The sequence below is a fragment of the Sminthopsis crassicaudata genome, chromosome 2 (assembly GCF_048593235.1).
Source record: "Sminthopsis crassicaudata isolate SCR6 chromosome 2, ASM4859323v1, whole genome shotgun sequence".
Lineage (NCBI taxonomy): Eukaryota > Metazoa > Chordata > Mammalia > Dasyuromorphia > Dasyuridae > Sminthopsis > Sminthopsis crassicaudata.
This window is the reverse complement of record NC_133618.1, coordinates 409674325-409696203: the sequence shown is the minus strand read 5'-3', so window position 1 is coordinate 409696203 and position 21879 is coordinate 409674325. Positions and strand designations below refer to the sequence as shown.

At 34.5% G+C, this 21879-nt stretch overlaps 1 protein-coding gene across 3 annotated transcripts in view; it reads right to left on the bottom strand.

Moving 5' to 3' along the window:
- The window catches only part of TTC1 (tetratricopeptide repeat domain 1), a 45676-nt gene extending 24700 nt beyond the window's left edge, over positions 1 to 20976 (bottom strand). For 2 of the 3 annotated variants that reach the window (XM_074291958.1, XM_074291959.1), the window contains exons 1-4: positions 20837 to 20976; positions 19164 to 19499; positions 6010 to 6070; positions 1496 to 1608 (exon numbers count right to left, since the gene is read on the bottom strand). In XM_074291958.1, coding sequence (XP_074148059.1) covers positions 1496 to 1608; positions 6010 to 6070; positions 19164 to 19472 — 483 coding nt within the window. In that variant the 5' untranslated portion in view covers positions 19473 to 19499; positions 20837 to 20976. The remainder of the gene's footprint in view (positions 1 to 1495; positions 1609 to 6009; positions 6071 to 19163; positions 19500 to 20836) is intronic. The other variant, XM_074291957.1, reaches the window with a different exon arrangement.
- Between the last annotated feature and the right edge of the window lie 903 nt (positions 20977 to 21879).

Here is a 21879-nt window from a genome sequence, read left to right as displayed (position 1 = left end):
TTTTTTGATTTTTGATATTCCAAAAGTATCAATGTATCATATTGTCCATCTGTTACTCTGTGCTTTTGATACCTATCAAATTTGCTGCCTTTTTTTCCTTACAATTTTATTTTTCCTGTTACCTTTTATACTAATCTTTCTTGGAAATTGTAGGTTATATGATGTAGACTATCTAGATCCACTATGTATCTTTTCACAGCCTTGAAATTCTGATTTTTGAAGACTATTGTATTTCCTGATTCAGTCATTTAATATAACTGGAGTACTGATGTTAAAACAGATTTCCCCCCCCCCCCTTGCATGTGCTGAGAAACAACTTGGGGAAGTTCAAAGTATTATGCTTTTTCTGAAATGCAATACAACCTGTAATCTTCCCTCTAAATTTGGACTGTCCATCTGCTTTAAATAAGCTCTCCCTCTTCATATCTGCTTTAGTTTCAAGTCTTTGTCCTGTGGAAACTCCTACATATGTTCATAAATTTAGAGCTCTACTTGATCAAAACCCTTAATTTTATAGATAAACAAACCAAAGCACAAAAAAGTTAATTAACTGGCCCTAGGTTACAAAAGGCAGGAGAAAGAATGAATTCAGATTTCATGACTCATGACTTCAAGTTCAATGTTACAAATCTAGCAATCTTTCTATTGCACCATGAAGCTTTTCTTGCTTAATTCATCAGTGCACTTTCCTTTTTCTTCACTTTAAATCCTCAGATCCATGGATAGTTTCAGGGGCCCATGAATTCGGGGAAAAAAAAAAAAGTTTTTAATTGCAGAATCACACAATTTCCAAATTCCCAAAGGCAAATAAATATATGTATTATTTCTGAATTTATGGATTTTTAAAGTTATATGGTTAAATTAAATTAAATAATGATTAAACATCCCATCCTAGAATGTGGCAACATGAAAATGCAAAGATTCTGATCTTCTAACCTTTTTACTTTTAACATCATCTACCCAAAAAAAAAAAAAAAAAAATCTCACCATTAGCAAATAAATTCTTCTGAAGAATTTTACTGCTTATTTCAATTAACATCATAGGGTTTTCATAAAACGATTCTCCCCATCTTTATTTTTTTAGTTATTTGAAAACACTTTCCAAGTGGCTCTTGACTATAAATGCATTTTATAGAGCATCTTTTACACTAACACTATTAAGAGCTTAGGTTTTCCCCAAATATTCCTATACACACACGTAAATATATAAAAGAGAAGTGTAGTGATTTGCTCAATATTACAGATTAGTAAATTTAAACTGAACATTTTAATGGGTGCACCCCCTCCTATCATAAGTCTTCCTAGAGTCTGAATAAGAAGTGGTAATTATTGTAAGTTAAATATCACTTGGTTTATTGTTTTTCATATCCAGAGAGGCAATCAGACCACCAAACAAACTTCAAAGAGAAGCAACACTGTGGAACATTACTGTTCTATTAGTTTCAATTTAACAATTTACTGTTAAAAAAAGACAGAAACAATAAAGAATATGTACCTGTTTCATCCTTGCAGCAGCTCGGTTTGAAAACAGAACCGATCTGTCTTTTTGATAGCAGGCAGGGCAAGTTTGAAGAGCTCGGCTATAAGAACTTTCTGCTTCCACATATTCTGAAATTTGTAAGGTAATGAGGTAATTAGTCTTTACTATTTCATTTTTTACACTATTCTCTTAGTATGTTATAGTATTTTCTATGAAGTTTTAACTTAGAACAGTGGTCACAACCATAGTAATTTTTTGGTCACAGAAATCACTATAATTATCTTTGGTATGTTTTAAAGAAATTGTGCTCCTTATGCTCATCTTGCAAGGCATTTTCATTCCTTCACTGAGATCCAAAGCAGGAATTCTATTTAACTAATGCCTTTAAAAAAAACAACAAAAAAACCCAACAACCCATCATCCATAATTGCTTTCATTTCTAGGGATGTTGAATCAGGGGACACTATCCTTAAAAACTCCCAAAGTTTCCTACTATATTAAATCCCAAATTTCAACTTTCATAGAGCTCCATCAATTTAGCTTTCTTCAAAGGAGAAAGTAGAAAAAAGAGAAAGGGATTTAAATCTGTGTGTATGGAAGTAAAAAGTAGTTATTTTGTTTGTGGTTAAAACTGAATGGCAAAAGCCATTCCCCAATAAATAATCAAAGGATATTAACAAACAGTTCTCAAAAAACTATAAATTAATTATGAAAAAATACTCCAAATCATCAGTAAGAAAAATGTAAATTAAAAAAACAAAACAAACAAAAAAAAAAACCTGGAGGTTTTAACACAAAACCTAGCAAATTGGCAAAAACGATTAAAGATAGAATAGTCAATGTTAGATGGCTTGTGTAAAGAGAGAAATGCTGATATATTATTTCTGGAGCTGTGAATAAACAATCATTCTGGAAAGCAATCTGGAATTATATATCTATACTAATCTTCAACTCAGTGAGTACGCTGATAAAAGATATACCTCAAAGAGATCAATGACAAAAATAAAGTCTCCACATACATCAATATTTATAACAGCACTTTTTGTAGTAGCAAAGAACTAAAAACAAAGCAAATGTCCATTAATTGAGGAATGGTTAAAAAAAAAAAAAAAAAAAAAAAAAGAACTGTGGTATACAAATATAATGGTATATTACTAATGCATTGTAAGAAAAGATAAATGTGGGGCAGTTAGGTAGCGAAGTGGACAGAGCACCAGCCTTCAATTCAGGAGGACCTGAGTTCAAATCTGGTCTCAGATACTTAACACTTCCTAGCTGTGTGATCCTGGGCAAGTCACTTAACCCCAGCCTCAGGGGGGGGAAAAAAAATGATAAATGTGATGAATATGGAGAAGTATGGAAAAATTTACACAAACTGATGTAAATCAAAGTCAATAGTTAATATACTCAATGACAACATAAATGGAAAAAATCATTAAAAACAATCAAAAGTAAACAAAAATCTGGTTTCAAAAAACAGATAAAAAAGATACTCAGTTCCATTCTTTTGCAGAGGAAGAAAGGGTCCACAGATATGGAACACAAAATTTTTTTTGATATGTTGATTTGTTTTACTGATATTTTTCTTTTTAAAAAATTCTTTGTTTTAAGAATAGCTCTCTGGGATGGGGAGAAAAATGGGAGATGTATATGTAAATAGGTGATATAAAAACAAGACATAAATAAAATTTTTTAAAAATTGGATGGCGGGGCAGCTAGGTGGCGAGTGGATAGAGCACTGGCCCTGAATTCAGGACCCGAGTTCAAATATGGTCTCAGACACTTAACACTTCTTAGCTGTGTGATCCTGGGCAAGTCACTTAACCCCAGCCTCAGGGGGGGAAAAAAAAAATGGATGGCTACCAAAGACTACTCAGAGATAAGAAATTTTATATACATACCTAACACACACAAATATTAATCTTAGAGGCAGTAGAAAATCCCTGGAGTTTAGTGGAAAAAGACTGAAATAGTCATGCATGCTATTTTGGAAGATCACTTAGGGGGCTATGTGAAGAATGGATGAGTGGGGGGAGAAAAGACTCAAGAAAGGGAGAACACGGAGGAGATTCTTATAATATAGTCTATGTGAAAAGTGATGAGGACTCTGCATTAGGGTGATGACTTTATAAGAATAATTTTATATATAATTTACATGTACATATATATGTATGCACACCTACATAATATCAGTATTAAAATTTCTTATTTATGCCTTCTTAGGTCTAATATTTAAATAGATTAAAATGCATAGCTTTTAGAAGTTTGGCATAGTGTATAGAGTTGACTTATTCTTGCCTTTGACATATACCAGTCACGTGACCTCAGGCAAGTCATTTAACCTATTTCACAGTATCCCTAGGTAACTCTAAAATGACAAATTGCAGAGAAGGTGACAAAATGAAATTCCTCACTAGGAAAAATAAAATTCCTCAATGAGATCTCCCTAAACTATTGCCTATTGGTCATTTCAAACTAGATGTCCTGCATCTCCAATTCAACATGTCTAAAATGGAATTAATCTTTCTTTCCAAAGGCAGGGTCTAAGAGTCTCTAGACTTCTCAAGACTGCTGCCATCTCTCTAGTATTGTAGATAAGCAATTTTAGTATTATCCTTGACTCCTCATTCATTCAACCCACATCAACAATCAGTTGTCAAATCTTGTCATTCACACCTTCACAACATCTCTCATGTACAATCCATCCTACTTACAAAGCCAACACTTGAATGCAGGGTTCTCATCAGTTCTTATTTATACTATTATGAGAACTTTCCGGTTGGGCGTCCCTTCTCAAGTGTGTTCTCTCCCCGTTAGAGTTCATTTTCCTGACAGCTCCCTAAGTAATTTTCCTAAATTGCAGGCCTGACCAGGTCAATTTTCCTCAATATATCCAAATAGTTCCTTATCACCTTTAAAATAAACAAATACTCTTCTGTTTGGCACTTAAAGTTCTTTACAACCAGTTTCTTCCCTATTCTTACATATGGATCTTCTCCATATATTATTTGGTCCAGTAATAGTAGCCTACTTGCTATTCCTCACTCATGACATTCTAATTCACCTCCCATGTCCATGCCTTTGCTCTGGTTGACCCTTATGTCTGAAATGTGTCTACTTTTTACCTCTGCTTCTGGAAATCTTGGATAAAAATTATCAGCCTTCCATGATAAATGTGGAAATATGTATAGAAGAATTGTACATGTTTAAACATATATTGGATTATCTGCTGTCTAGGGGAGAGGGTGGGAGGAAGGGAGGGAGAAAAATTTGGAACACAAAGTTTTGCAAGGGTAAATGTTGAAAATTATTTGAATATATTTTGAAAATCAAAAAGCTATTATTTAAAAAATAAATGAAGCAAACAAACAAACAAACAAAAGACACAAGATGAAATCAATGTTATTGGCTAACTTATTGGCCAGAAAAATATTTCTATTTTGTTTATGTCATACTAAAAAAAACACCCCATAATGAAAATCAGTTTGTGAACAGCAATATGTATATATATATATATATATATATATATATATATCTGATTTCTTTTGAATTTTATTAAATGTATATAAACACAACCTTCTATAGAAAGCCATGCAGCCTTTCTTTTCTACCCTAATTGCTAATACTTTCTGTTCCAAAACTACTTTGGCATTCATTTTGCATACTGTATATAGTTATACAATGTCCTAAAAGCCTTAGCATGGTTATATGCTTTTAACAGCTTTAAAAACTAGTTTTAAATCATTAAACCTTAACACTACATTAAAACTTTTGGGAGAAAGAGAGAGATAGTGTGTGTGTGTGTGTGTGTGTGTGTGTGTGTTGACTTTCTTAATGAGATTATAAAATGCTCATTAACAGGGTTATTTCATTTTTGACTGTTGCTCCTGCACTTGCCATATAACCTGGTTTGTATCTTTTTTTTTTTTTCTATGAAAATAGTAAAAATATGAATATGCCTAGAATGTTCAAAGCACACACATTTCTTCTGAAATTATGGGACACAGTATTGTTACAAAAGTAAATGGCTCTTCAAAATTTTGCAAAATCATGTTAATCCAAAAGCCACTACAGGATATGAAAGTAAATGTGTAGAACATCAGGAAAAGGAACAGCAAAAACCGCGTAATGGGAAAAACGAATGATTTTGTTAAGACTCATACCTAGAGATACATGCAATGAGAATTAGAACAGTAAAAAGCCTTAAAGGTTACAAACCTTACTTTAAGGGTTTTTTCCTTTAATTTTTGTAGTAAAAGGTCATAGGATCACAGGAAAAGAAAATGAGACTTGTGCTAAAATTATTCCTAGGAAAGATGAGCCATCTCAACTAAGAATATGTCTATGATTTAGTAAGTAAATACAATTTAACGGATTTAGGAAGCAAAATTTAAATATAAATAGCAAAGAATGTAGTTCTAGCAAGAGCTGCAAAAAAAATTTTTTTTTGTAATATTTTTTCATGGTTTTAACAAAAGATAAAGGTTTATTTAGGAAGACCATCAATTTAAATTTTTTTTTAAACTTACCTCCTTTTTTAAACTGTTCATTCCCTTCTTCCTTTAATCTGGTGCTCTCCTCTCTTCTTTTCTATAAAACATATAAGAATTTATTTTATGATACCTAAATAGTGACAAATCAGGTCAATGGTTTATGACTAGACAGTATTTTTCTTGATATCTGGTCAATGTTCTTGCTCTATTTTTAAAGATATATGTGGAAGATTAAGGTGCTTAGATTTTTGCATGGAAGGTGAAAAAAAAAATAAACTGATCAACAAAATATTTAACTGCCTAGATAATAAACTTTAAGCACTGTGTTAGGTACATTAGACAACCTATATGTCCCTAACTTAGGCTCTCGCTACTGAGCTCTTATAAAATGCTATCCTGATGGCATTACCAAAGCAGAAACTTGAGTGACTTGGATCCAGTCTGGCACTCTTTTTGTGAGAGATCAAGAATAATAAAGAAATGCTATACTTTGACATAATTCAAATGGCTACCACTTTCAGATTTATTATTTGATAAGATTTTTAAGTAGCTGAAACAACACATGTTTTCCCATATCAAACTAATTATCCTAGGTTGGAAAAGTAACAACTGAGGTACCAGATGTAGTTGACCATCAATTTTGTTTCTGGTATTTATTTCTAAAACTGGAAACTGTAAGAAAAGTGCCCACTTCTCTCATTTGCCCCTCACTTGGCTACTCCTTTCACTTATCTTTCTTCCTTCTAGCCAACACTGCTCAATCCCCAATTTTATAAAGTTTTTGTTTTTTACATATGACATTTCTAAAGGATAACTTTAATGTGTTGGTAGGAAAAAGGCATATAGATTATTATAGCAGAAGTGCTTCATTCTTGGTCTTGAAATTTGTAAAGGCAAAGATGGTTTTAATTTCTGGTGCCTTTGCTCTATTGATTATTTCCTATTTATCTCTTACATAGTTTATTTGCATATGGTTCTCCATTACATTGTGGGCTCCATGAGTAGAAGGGCTGTCTTTTGTCTTTTTCTTTTTTTTTTTGTTTAGGATTTATCATAGTACCTGTCACATAGCAGGTATGGTAGTGGAATACTCCAAAAAAAAAAAAAAAATCAACAAAATCTTTGTACACAAATTGGAAAATATTAGTTTCTTCCCTTCATAGATCACAGCCTTGAATGGCAGAAGCGTTCACTTAGCTCATGAGTTCTCCATGAAAGCTACCAAAGATGAACAGGTCATATTGGAGAGTTTTGACAAAAGGTTATCCACTGGACAAAGAAATGGCAAGCCATTCCATTATCTTTGCCAAAAAAAACTCATGGACAATATGAAAATGCTAAAAGTTATGACTTTGGAAGATGAGCCCCTCAAGTTGGAAGGTGTCTAAAACCTTAGTGGAGGACAGAAAGGCCTGACACGCTATGGTCCATGGGACATGAAGAGTTGGACATGACTAAACAATTAAATTTCTGTCACTAAAATGTTCTAAAGAGACAAACAGAAAGATTAAGAAATCAAAATAAACAAACTATCTTTTTTTTTCCCCATTAGTTTCTCTTTGAATTTCACAGATAGGCAAAACAAAAAAACACAACCCAATTCTACAGCAAAGATGGCACATGCTCAGTATGTATGTGCTTTCAACCATAAACATCTTAACTACATTGCTGATATAAGATTAGTATACATCCCTGCCTGTCAGCTTTTGACAATGCATTTTCACAGTATCTCTAAAAGCATTTCTCTACTTGAAGGTCCATGTATAACACAATCCTAGAGAAATGAGAGTATTAGGAATAAAAAGTTTAATAGGTGGTGGGTTTCCAAACAGATTCCTAAAGCCAATTTCATGTTTTGACCAGCATACATTTTACACTCAGAACACAAAGAAAAGTTTGAAAAATTTACAATGCAATAAGCGATTAAATAGCACACATTAGAAAAGGAGCTGCTTCCCTTTGCACAGATTGTATAAATTGAGAATTAATGCAATTATCAATATCTAGCAGAACATCTCCTTGGTAACAGTTAAAAATAGTACTCCACAGAGAGCTACAGCATCTACTAGCTCTAAGAGATCTGCTCTATTCTTACATAAAGATGAGGGTTTGTTTTGTTGCTGTATATTCTCTGTATAGTACTTCCCCACATATCATACTACTGGAATAATTTTTCCAAATATAGATTTAAAAGGCTGTGATAACTTTATAGCTGTATACCAGTTATTATATTAGGATGTTTACAAAGAAATCTTAGGTAGTGGTGCAAGGTTATAGCAATCACAGACACTGCTTCTCATAATATATTCTTTTTACTCTAAAAATGAAAAAGTTTCTAATTATGGCAAGGAACCCCCTCATATTCCTCTATAGCTCCTTTTAAAGAATTCCAGAAAGGCTCATAAGGAAGCATCTGCTCTCTCGTTCTATTTCAGTAAGAGATGGAATAGATTATATTGGACTCTTACCTCAGCATTCAAGGAATCCAGTGCCCAATTTGCTATTAAAAACTTAGGGAGCGAAAAAATAAAATGTATTGCAAATAAACTTCATTAGTGGAAGTTGCTTAAGAGAAATTCTAAACAGAAAAGGCCCTTAATAAAGATCATATAATTAGGGGTCAGAGGACATGGGTTTGAATCCTGGCTCTACCACTTATTTTCTATGTGATTCTGGGCAAATAATTTCCCTCTGTGGGATTCAAATTCTTCATCTGTACACAAAACAAATGCTTTTCTCTCAGAATTTCTATCATTATCACTTCAATGTACATATATAATATCCTAATTTTTATTCTAATTTTGTGAATACTTTCATTTATGTCACCAACTAGATTGTACACTCTGGAAGATCAGAGACATTTTACCATTTCTTTTATATCTTTCAGCATCAAGTCTAATGCTAGGGATAGAGCAAAAGCTTCATAAATATTAGACACAAAATAGTTGGTGAATACATGAATATATACATACACATTTTTTTCTGATGATTATTTCTTGACTGCATCTACAGAAAGATCCATGGATATTCAAAAGAATCACACATCAATATATACTGAAGGAAAAAAATGAAAAAAATATTGCCTAGATTATGGAGCCTGGTGGGACTATCTGAATATTTAATTATAGTTGGATGAATTGGGTCCAAAATTGAATAAAAGAATAATTCATTTTTAGGAAATTAGGCAGTGCTTTCAATGATACCAAGTTTTTCCCTGAGCCCATTTCTTATTACCAATATTTCTCTAGTAATGCTATATGGCTGCAGACCAAGAACATTATGCTTTTAGAACTGAAATTGCAGGTGATCCAAAGGATGACAAATTACATAGCACATTAGTTAAGCATGACTTACATACAAGTGGTATAAAATACATTACATTATCAAAGATACATATAATCAGAAAAGAGTACAAAGGAAAACAAAAAATACCACCCTGAATATTGCACTAGGTGGTGCAACATCTACAAAATATGCCTTTCACTCTGCTGAAAACTTTAAAAACATCACATTACAAGCATCAGAATAGCAAATATTCTGCAAAATATGATACAAAGAAAGGCCTCTGGTGGTTGGATAGTTTAGGAAAGATTTATGGAAGGTCATAAACAATAGTATTTAATTTTCATACTATATAGCTTGAAAAGATGTGGACAAGTTTCACTTTACATAGTTGGAAGAATGCCCACATAAATGAAATCATGGATCTACTGATATATCAAAGAACCAATATTCTACAAAAAACTACAAAACTACACTTTTAGTTTGTGGCTTGGTTTGTCCTCTTAAAATGAGTGAATATACTGAACAAGGTTCATGGAACCACTATTTTGTTGCTAAAAACAGTGAGTTTGACTTCATCCAAGGTCAGGATCTGAATAATATATATGCAAGAGAAAAGAGAAGAATGAATACCATAGAACATTCTCTGGAACCTAACAACTGATTTATGGTAATGCTTTAAAAGTTCTAAAAGAATTTAACTTCTTGTGAGGAAAGCAGGGTGGTATAAAATAAGAGTAATGGGCTGGAGTCAGACTTGGTCTCAGATACTTCCTAATTGTGTGACACTGGGCAAGCACTTAACCACTTTCTGTCTATAAGATGGGAATAACAGTACCTATTGCCAAAAGTTGTTATAAGGATCAAATAGAATAACTGTATTTAGCATAGTGCCTGGCACTTACTATATGATATAAATGTTAACTATTACTGCCAGATTTTCATTAACAAATGGGGAAAAAGCACAAGAGTCAGAAGATCCCAGGTTCTTATCTCAGCTTTGTCATTTTGGCTAAGTCTCTTCCCTGGGCTTTTAGTTTCCTCATTTGCAAAAAGAGAGCATTGAATTAGATGATTTTTAAGATACCTGTCAAATCTTATGATACTATTAAGGACAATTCCACAGAGCTATATAATTGAATCTTTAAGTTATGAGTTCTATTTATGTATCCCACATTTAAAAAAAAAAAAAAAAGGTGGTAATAATGTTTCAACTGTGGATTTCAGTTTGCTTAAATTGCTGATCTCATGAAACTATTTTCAGATGAATATGCGTTGCATGTCAGATTCCTGTTTAGTTGAATAATGGCAGGGTCATTTTGCAGGGTTTTGTTTTTGTTTTTGTTTTTTTTGAAGACCTTATCCGTCCTTGCTAATGTAGGAAAGAATACCATCTACTAAGAGATGTTACAGGATTTTTGTGAAGCCAAAGAATTCAATATTCATTCTTACTTTTCAGATAATGGTTTCCTAAATGGGAAAGCCAAAAAAAGAAAAAAAAAAAAGCTGATATGGGAGACTGTGATGATTAAAAAATATATATATAAAACAAAGAAAGTTTTAAGAATAATTATTTTTGTTTGAAACAAGTATCTAAGAAAATACATTTTTTGCTTCTTCTTACTTTTTCAATCTTTCAGTGTTTTAATCTTTAACTTTCTCAAAACCAATATCCTTCTGTTAAAGCAACAATTTTGGCCTTCTGGACAACTGCTTGGTAAGTAATACAACACTACAAAAGTTACATTTTAAGAAACAACCAGGGGCAGCTAGGTGGCACAGTGGATAGAGCACCAGCCTTGAATTCAGGAGGACCAGAGTTCAAATCTGGTCTCAGACACTTAACACTTCCTAACTGTGTGACCCTGGGCAAATCACTTAATCTCAGCCTCAGGAAAAAAAAAAAGAAAAAGAAAAAAAAAAAGAAACAACCGGCAATTCAGGCAAAAGGTGAATGTTCAGAATCAAGTTCTTTTCTTTTATTTGCCATTAAGTTTCACAAATCAGAACTACAGAATTAAGTTCTTTTCCTACTATCATCCTGAAGCACATTGATAAAAGTCTTGTTGCTAAATCAATAGCAGAAAATGAGTGGTCATCAGACAAGGTGTTTAAGAGTCCCCTTGAATCATTACTACATTTGAAAGGATTCATCATTTTAAAATGTATCTTGAGCAAAATAGCTTCATCTATTCCCTAAATAAGATCCCTAACATAAAAGAAATGCACAGCTGTACTTCACCATGCTCTAAGAGTGTAAAACTCTCAATTTCCAAAGAGTTTTCCCTGAATGTATGACTTTGCTTTAAGCTGAATTCATCCAGATGAGGTATCACTAAGACAGAAATATAGGGTTTAGAGCTAGAAGGGATTTTATTTTAGTGGTTTCAAATGGAAATGACAAACCATATCAATCTTTACATAAGGATCTCTAGGCCACACAATGGTTTGGTTTTTAAATCTAATATTATGCATTTTATTGTATTTTTATTTATAGTTATTACATTTTTGGAAGGATTGTTAATATACTTTAATCTGATTTGGTCACACAAGGAACTGTTGGGTCACATGTGGGCTGCATATTTGACACCTCTCTTCTAATTCAATACCTTTATTTTAGAGAAGAGGCAAATAAATGAAGCCCAGAGAAACTAGTTCAAGATGGCAAAGGTAGTAGGAAGCAAAATCAGGAATCAATTATGAATCCTCTAATAGATTCTGAAGTCAGTGCTATTCTGATGTTTGTAATGTGATGTTTTTTAAAGTTTTCAGCAGAGTGAAAACTCCAGTAATTCCTATCAAATTAGTAAGACTGAATATGTGTTTAGGTACCAGTAAAACTTTCTGTTAAATATATCATTTGCTTTGCATATATCTGCATATTATCTTCTCTACTAATTTGTGAGGCCTAGAGCATAGTAGGCTTTAAATAAATGTATTGCTTGATTATGTATTATGCCACCTGGCTGATAATAAATTACTTAGAGGTGTACTCTACTTTAAGCAAACCTAGTCTGGCATATGGAAATTTGGATATTAAAATATAAACCACATCACTTCATTAAATAATTCACAACACTCTTGAATTCTTCTAAATAGTAAACTCTAATTATTTTAAAATGATTCAATTATAATTAACCAAAAAAATCTGTTTATTTGGTTTAGAAATATATATTAGGTATAGCATTCAATAAAATAGTAGCAAAATATTACTTGAAAATCAAGATGTTATTAATAACAATTTAAAGGTTTGAAAAGTGCTTTAGAAATTATCAGCTCACTTTATCCTCATAAAAACCCTGGGGAATCAGTGCTATTATTATCATTTCCAGTTTATAGATGAAGAAACTCTATTCATCATGCCCAGGTCCACACAACTGTTAAATGTCTGAGGACAGATTTGAACTTATAAAGATTTGCTTCCAGGACCAGGGCTCTGTCTACTTTTTGCCACCTAGCTGCCTGGATGGTAACCTTTTTTCAAAGAAGGAAATCTTAAAATGTCATTTCCTATAATAAAGACTATTTAAGACAGGATTCATAATGCACTTAAATTTTAGTATATGAAGTTTTAAGTCAAGTAAACTGAGTCAAGAAACATTTATTAAGCACTTAATATGTATTAGACAATGAGTTAAATCCAAGGGATACAAAGAAACAGAAAACAAAAACTAGTTCCTGCTTTCAAGGAGCTCAGAATTTAAGGGGGAAGACAATATGCAAACAACGAAGTACAAACAAGATATTGTAGATAATCGACAAAAGACAGATACTAGCAGTCAAGGGAAAGCCTTAACAGAAGATGGGATTCTAGCTGGGAACTGGAAGGAAGCCAGGAGGCAACAGTAAGGGGAACAGAATCTCTAGACAATTGGAACTGTCAGTGAAAATGCAATGAATAGGGATACGGAGTATGTTATTCAAAGAACCAAAAGGAAGTTAGTATCACTGGATCACAGAATTTGTGGAAGGGATTAGAATAGGAGAATGAAAATGTAAGAAAGAACTAGTTTTGGAAAGCATGAAATTTTTCTTCCTTTTACTTAGTCATTTCATTCTTTCTCTAATTTTTTTTTTTCTGTTTAGTTGTTGGGTAAAATTTCCTTTCTATTCCAACTGTAATTTCGTTTGCTTTTTTACTTTTCGTTGTGCCTTTTCGTTGCCTTTTTTCTAAAAAAAAATTCTCATTTTCATTTATTATTTATCTTCCATTTCTGTCCTATTCTTAATTTTTATTACTTGATCAAAGTATGGAAATATGAGGTTCTAGCAATAAAAGTGAATAAAGTAAGGATAATACATTATCAGGATGATTCAGTGTCTCTCAATAGTAAGATTAGGAATAGAAAAGGTCTTGGTTTGAGAAAAGAATGTAGTACTTAATTTTAGACATACTGAGTTGAAGAGATTTCAATCAGTCAAAAAACATTAAACTACTATGCACAAAGCACCATGCTAAGTGCCAGGGATTCAAAGAGAAGCAAAGGACAATTCCAGCCCTCAAGGAGCTCAAAATCTAATAGGGACGATAACTTGTACATATATACAAAGCAAATTATATATAGGATATATAGGCGATAACAGAAAAAGGCATTTGAATTAAGAGAGATCAGGGAAGCCTTCAAGATGGGATTTTAGTTGAGATAAAGTCAGGGGGAGCTAGTGCGATGTTCAGAACGTTGCCTAAGTAATAAGCCTGAGGGATTGGAAGGATAGTGTTGCCCTCTGTAGTAAGAGGGAAGGTAGGAGGAAAGAGGATTTAGGAAGAAAAGATAAATGAGTTCAGTTTTGGACATGTTGAAGATGCTTATTAGTCATCCAGTTTGACATGCCTCAAAGCTGGAGATATGAGATTAGAGGTCAGCAGAGAGGATGGGGTAGGATAGGGACATTTGAGAATCAGCAGCATAGCGATAGTAATTAGTTGCTTGAAATTGATGAATTCACCAAGTAGTATACTGGGAGAGGAGAAAAGGGACCAAAGAGCATCAAGAAGGAAAGAATGTACAACAGTGAACAGTGTCAAAGGCTGCAGAGAAACCAAGGAGAATGAGGATTGAGAGTAGACCATTAGGTGGCGCAGTGGATAGAGAACCAGCCCTGAAATCAGGAGGATCTGAATTCAAGTCTGGCCTCAGACACTTAACACTTCCTAGCTCGTGACCCTGGGCAAGTCACTTAATCCCAATTGCCTCAGCACAAAAGCAAAAAAAAAAAAAAAAAAAAAAGAGAGAGAGAGAAGGGCATTAATTTGGCAACACATCATTAGTAACTGGAGAGTACTTAAAAGTGGAATATATTCGGAAGCCAGAATGTAACAGGTTAAGAAGAAAGTGTAAGGAGAGAAGAGCAGAAAAGCACTAGTTAGCTGGGATGGAAAAATCAAGTGAAGATTTTTTCAGGTTAAGAGAGATATATGCCTGTTTGTAGGAAATAAGGAATTAGTAAGTAAGGAAAGACTTAAAAATTAGTGATGAGTAGAGATGAATGAGTAGAGGGAATAATCTGTTGAAGAAAACAGAATGGAATGGGATTGCTTGATCAAGCAAAGGATTAGTTTGGTAAGATACTTTTGAGACAGGGGTGAAGGAAGAGAGAGTGGGAAAAGGAGCACTAATATTATGAGATGAGGAAGAAGAAAGAACGAACTCAGTGAATTTCTTTCTGTAAAACACCAGGCATGCTTCTCAGTCAAGAAAATGGTGGGGGGAAGGAAGAGGAAAGGGAAGCATGGCTCCCTTTGTTTGAAGTTTGAAGAGGGATGAAAATTTGTGAGAAGATAAGTATAATATGAATACCTAGCAGCAGTTAGGTTCCAGTTGAGGTCCTGTACTATAAATCTGCAGTGGATCAAATCATAATGATTAGCATGATTTTCTCTTTCATAACCTTGATTAACCTTCATAACACTATGAGGTAGATGCCCCTATTTTGCAGATGAGTAAACTGAGGCTGAGAGGTTGGTTAACTGACTTGTCCAAAGGTCACAGAAGTATGTGTCTGAGACAGTAATTCAATGCAAGTCTTCCAACTCCATGTCAAGCATTCTATCCACTGCATACCAGGTTACAAAAATGCCCTTTCCCTTAGACAATGAAGCCAAGCAAGAGCAAAAAGAAACACAAACCTTATGAAAAACAAAGTACCACATCTTTTGTTAACACTGTGATGGTTACTTAAACAGTCATTCAACCAAACTCCAACTGCATTTGTTGACTATGTTAGTTGCCATTATCCATGCCTGAAATCCTGAAAATATTTTTTTAAAAAATCAAGTACACAAGAGGAATGTATAATTACTTCTACATTTTGAGGAAGTCATTGATAGACCCTTCCTTTCAAGGAGATCCTAGGCAATGTGGAGGCTCATCTGGATAATATGTGTCTTTAGGCTCTGATCTAATGTATGTAACCTAATTGCTTAGAGCATAAGGGACATTCACTTCTTTTGAAATGACATTAAGCAGCAAATACTTATTCTAAACATAAGTTTTTTGGTTCTTTTGACTCATTGTAGAAACAACTGCAGTAATTGAGAAATAAAAGGAATAAATTCAAGGACTTAAGGCAGACAAGTCTATTCCCAAATCTTAACTCTATCAGCAGCTATCTGCTACCACCTACAGTTTAGCGAAGCAGTTGCTATAAACTATAAGCTATAAGTTGCTATAAGATTTATCTGAATTTAACACTGGTATTAGCAAAAAAAAAAAAAAAAGGTAAAATTCACATTAGAAACTCAAGCAAGAAGTAAGAATGATATAAATTTACTAAGATACTCACAATAATGGCTCTTATAACAATATCAAACATTCTGGGACAGTAGAAAGAATACTGGATTTGGAATCAGAGAACCTGCATTCAAATCTCAACTTTGCCTGATTACTTTGAAATGGTCACGTCATCTCTCTAAGCTTCAGTTTCCTCATCTATATAATGAAGGGATTATATTTTAGAAGGGGCTCTTCCAGATCTAAATCCGTGATCCTTCGATAGACTTATATGTATAGATTTCTTTAAAGTTTATATAAAGTGTATAGTTCACAAAAATTTTTGGTAAGGCAAATGAATAAAATATCACCCTCATATAACAGAAATGGGGAGGCAGGTTGATAAAACCCATAAGTGTCAAGAGTACTTAAGACTAGAAGTCAGATTTTCTGATCCCAAGATCTAATCTGCCATTTTCTAAGTTACTGGACATAACATCTTAAGAGTGCTGATGGTTATGATGGCAAAACACTCAGAAAACTGGAAGTACTGAAGAAATTAATCCTCCAAACTATTTAAAGATTAGTGAGAATAGGAGGGAATTCACATTTTCTTGAGCAATCTCATAAATAGTGACTTTGCCAGAATTATTACCTTTGAAAGTAGAGATTGCTTCTTTTAAAAATATTTACACAAAAAGACATGGTCTGTTTAGTAATTAACTTTCAAAGATCTTCCCTGAAATGCTTCCTAAATTACCAGTAATTCTAGGGACTTTTGGAGATCTTTTTTCAAATTACTTTATGGTCAAAACTAATTTATCACTAATCCTTGTTTATCTTACTGTGGAAAGTTAATTCATAAGGAATGGATTACCTCTACTTTGATAAATCCTTATTGGCTGTAACTGTGAATTTCAATTTCAGAGAAATAGCTTCAACAAAACTGTTTTTTAAAGCTCTATTGCTTTGCCAGCAGCAGAGTACAAACTAGAGTTCCCACATCAAGCACTATGCCTGTCACCAAGACATAGAATCCTTAAATTTGAAAAATTCAAAGGCTATCTGCTAAAGTATGGACTGGCTATTATCTGTGTTGGCAGAAAGAACATGCAGAGTGATACAATCTTCGAAAGGATTAAAATGATATATTCTCTAGTTCAGACTTAAGCTTTATAATTCTTCTTTGGCATTTGTTTATAGTGTTCATTTAAGCCAAATATTAATAAGTATATCAACTTGTTGATGAATACAGTGATATAAAAGTTAATATTGTTAAAATGTAGGGAAAAATAAAAAGAAAATTTAGAAATGCCTTTTGTGATATAACTACTGTATTGTTGATATAACAAGTAAATATAATAATTGATGAAATTAGAAGCTTTTCCAGAGGCAACAGGGAAAAGTCCAATGAAAACAATTCATTTTCCCTCAAGTATGCTGGCATTATGAAGATGTTTAAATGAAGCAGAAATATAGGATGTTAAGAAATATAGACTCTCAAAAGAGTATAAATATCTTCCAGGGTTAGACCCATATTTAAAATATTGAAGGATAATCTTTAAAACAGTTAACAAAAATTCTTTTGATATGATTCCATATTCACTAAGCAACCTTCTGAGTTATATGTAATTTGGTTTTCTTAATTTGTACTCAAACACCCCAGTGCTAGCTATCATATCCACTACAAATTAACAAGTTGGAAGTCTAGCTTTAAGATAAGTTTATTTATCACCAATTACTTCATGTGAACGTGAAAGATCTAATAAAACTGATGCAGGATTCACAAGACTAAAAAAGTTAGATGTTTAGATACATCATGGTGCACTAACCTTGAAAGTCCTTCCAGAAAAGCTTTGTCATCTTAACACAAACACTAAAAACATTCTCAAAAGCTCTCTAATCTATCAAGTCTTTCATTCTAGCAAAGACCAAGGTAGAAGGCCAAGGAAGTCTTGAACTGATTTTTAAACAGATTTTCAATTGAATAATTAAAGAGATAGTACTAGTGAAACAAATGCTAAACTAAAAAAAATTTACAGATTTCTGGAAATAATTTCTCTAAAATTATCAAGTCATTAAGTGCTCAATAATTTCCTTTTCAGAGATATTTTCATTAAAGTAGCTTAAAATATCTCCATGTTTTTATTCTTTTTACAAGATAGTCATAATTTGAAACCAATAAATTTGAAAAAGAAAACCCTTAAGATATTCTACTCTTTACTCCCTGCTTCCCGTCAGTTCCCTGATATAAGTATTAAAGTGACATTCTAAGAACCTAATGGCATTGTTCTTGTTCTTTTTTTTCCCCCCAAATACTTTTCAACACATAATATAGTGCTTGGCACACAGGAGATGCTTAATGCTTGTTGGCTTATGTTCAAGTCCTCTTCTAATCTAATGTGACCAGCTGTCAACTATTAGTGATCTATCAGATGCACAGACAAATCAAAATGTCATTTAAGTCAAAATATTCAGAGAATATCCATACTTCCTAGTTTCTAAAATACTGAGCCTACCCACTAAAGGGGTTGTTTATTGTCAAAATGACATGACAAGGTCCACATGCTGTGCTGCCATTTAATGAGTCTTTGCATCTATGTGTGCATAAAGCTATTTATGTACAATATTTACTAATGTAAATGGAAACGAAACAGTTAAATGTCTTATGTCTTTCATTAGACCAAAAGCTCCTTATGAGAAATGAGAAAAAGTTCATTTATGGTATTTGTATCCTTAGTGACTAATGAGATTATGTATATCAAGTGCTTTAAAATACTATGTAAATGTTCACTTTTATGATGAAACTTAAAAAAGAAAAAAACTCCAACCTACCACCCAACTTTAAAAACCAAGAAGAAACTCTACTTTATAATATAGGCCTCCATTTTAAAGAATAAGAATGGTTTTTTCCTGTTTTCTCAAAATTTCCTTTTTGTTTTTCCTATTTGAGATGGTTAACATAAAGAAAAACATTTAAGACTTGATTAGATCACATTCAATTGTTACAATATTATACATTCTATCCTGTCACTATATTCTGGATAAGAATAAAGAGGAAAGTCAAGTGAAGTGCTAAATTAATAAATGCTTGCTGGATCTAGTAATCATTTGTAAATATCTTTAATTGGTTAAGTTGAAGAAATGTACCTTCAATTAAAGTGACTTGTTTTTCACAATGTGGGGGAAGATATTTACCTGTTTCTCATCATCTGGCATATCTTTTTCCAATCTCAGTAGGTATTCTTCCTCTAGTTCTGAGGGATTCATTTCATCTTTTGACTCTTCCACTCTTGGATCCTCCTTGTCTTCAAAGGAGTCATTACAGTCATGAAAGCACTCCTCTTCTCCCTGGTCCTGGACATCCTTTAGTTGTTTGTTGTGAATATACTCATCTTTAACACTAGATGCCAGGGAACTAGCACACTCTGACTCTTGGGGATCAGTAATCTTTAAGCCATTGAACAAGTCCTCTGGAGGCTTAGAATCTTCTGTTCTTTCCCCCATGTTGGGAAGTGGGGGCAAAGATAAGAACTTTGGGAGACAAAGAGAAAAAAATATTATTTAAGTTGGTCAGTACTGTAAAAGGAAACTGTCCCATTCTGTGTATATAGTACTGTTTTTTTATAAAGATTCAAAAAACTGTGGTTAACAATATTATTTTACATTTATTGAAAAGAGTAAAACTCTCAAACATTTAAGCCAAGAGAAGAAAGAATACAAATAATTTTAAATAAGGACTACCTTCTAGGTCAAATATATTACCAGGATTGCTTATAAATGGTAATTTATCTTTTATCTCTTCCCTGGTAAATCTTTGTTGGAAATGCTAATATATTACTTACCCATTATTTATTTAGAACAATTGTTTGTACAAAACAATGGAAGAAAGGAAAAATTTGGTTATAACTTGACCTCTCTCATAGAACATTCTAATAGGAGAGTAAGATTAGATCTCTCCCTCCCTCGAATTTTCTAGTAGGGTAATAAAACATAAATACTAAGTAGCAGAGTATAGTCAGGGAAAGTGAAGGGATTTGGGAAGCCAGCTCCTTCTAATGTCTGCACAATGACATATCAATGTGATATGGTAAGAGAATTAGAAAAGGAACTAGTCAAACACTTGTCGGTTTCTTCAGAGGAGGAAATTGATCCGGAGAGGGGAAGGGACTTGCTTGACGTCATATTAAGAGGGAAGGGGAGAGGAAAATAGGAGGGAGGAGAAAGGTGAGAATACAGAAAGAGAGGGAGGGAAAGTTTAAGACACACATGCAGAGACAGAGAAACATGCAGAGACAGGCAATAGTGGGAGAGGTCTAGAACCAGTGGCCCTCAAAATTTTTAAATTGGGGGACAGTTCACTATCCCTCAGACTGTGGGGGGGGGGGGGCGGACTATAGTAAAAACAAAAGCGCACACTCAGTCTCCGCCTCTCAGCCCATTTGCCACAACCAAGCGGGCCGCATAAACTTCCTCAGCGGCTGCATCTGGCCCACAGGCCGTAGAAAACCCCTGGTCTAGATAGTGCTTTTTGGGGGGAAGGGCAGCGTAAAGTTCCCAGAACCAATTCGGGGCTCTCCCTCCCACCTCCTTAGGGTTTTTGCCGGATATCTCCGTGCAGGTAGCCTAGCTTCCCCTCAAACTCCAAGCACTAGCGTGAAATGCCCCGTGGAGAACCCGCCTCAGGCCTGCTTTGGAAGACTGGCACGGAAAGCCCGGCACCCGACTGCCCACAACGGCTCCGTTCGTTCCCCTCCCCCAAGGGGCTCGGCGCCCAATCTCCCCGACCCCGGAGTCCGAGCTCCCAGGAACTATGAAGCCACCGTCCCCAGAGACTGAGATGTCTAGGCCTCCTTCCTCCTAGCGCTCACCGGAGGCCTGTCAGGCCCGGTCCGAGGGCTCCTCTCTCCGCAGAACCAGCAGTCTCCGACACTGCTTCACCTTCCCTACAACTCTCACCCTTCACCTCTCGGTGTCCGGCGCACTTCCGCTCGCGCCGACCAATGGTCTCGGTGTCGCGAAGCATTCTGGGAATCGTGCTGTGAGCCTTAGGGGCGGGGAAAGCAACGATCCCTGCGGAGCTACATTCCTGTACGGACTGTGTCGTCCAGGTGGATGCCATGTTGTGTTACGGCAGGGAATGAGCTGTGTGAGACTAGAAAACTTCCCCGCAAATTTTCTGCAATCTCTATAATCAGTCGGAAATTCCCTCCTCCTTTTCATTTAACGCCCTCTTGGGAATAATACACTTAAAACAACCCCCTGCTAAGAGATAGTCTTTCCCAACCCTCGAGTAAGACGCCTTTTCCCAAAACCCGCTAGGGTTTCTTCTGGTAAGTTGTTCAATAGCCAATCAACAAACTTTAAGTGCTTATTATTTGCCTGCAACTGCTAGGTAATTAGTGAAGCAAAAAAAAGAGGAAAAAATAAAATGCCCGAGAAGCTTACATTAGAATGGGGGAGGGGGGACAACATGTAAATATTTTAAAGAAAATACAAATTGTACATAAATGTGAAAATTCCACTTTCAGAGTGGAAAGGCCTCCTGTAGAGGCGAGCTGAGTCTTTTTTACCCCCCTCAGGCTGGGGTTAAATGACTTGCTCAGGGTCACACAGCTAGGACCCGTTAAGTGTCTGAGACCAGATTTGAGCTCGGGTCCTCCTGAATTCAGGGATGGTGCTCAATCCATTGCGCCACCTAGCTGTCTGGAGCTGAGTCTTGAAAGGAAACTTAGTTACTTAAAAAAACAACCGCCCAAATTCAATGAGCCGTTGGTCTCCTCCCTTTTTCTGAGCTGTAGTGGCTAATGCTGAATGGGTGTCCATATTAAGTAGCACCACTATGGTTAGCCTGCTAGAGGGGGAGGGGCTGGATTTGAACTCAGGTTTTCCCGACTCCCCTCTGCTGCACCCC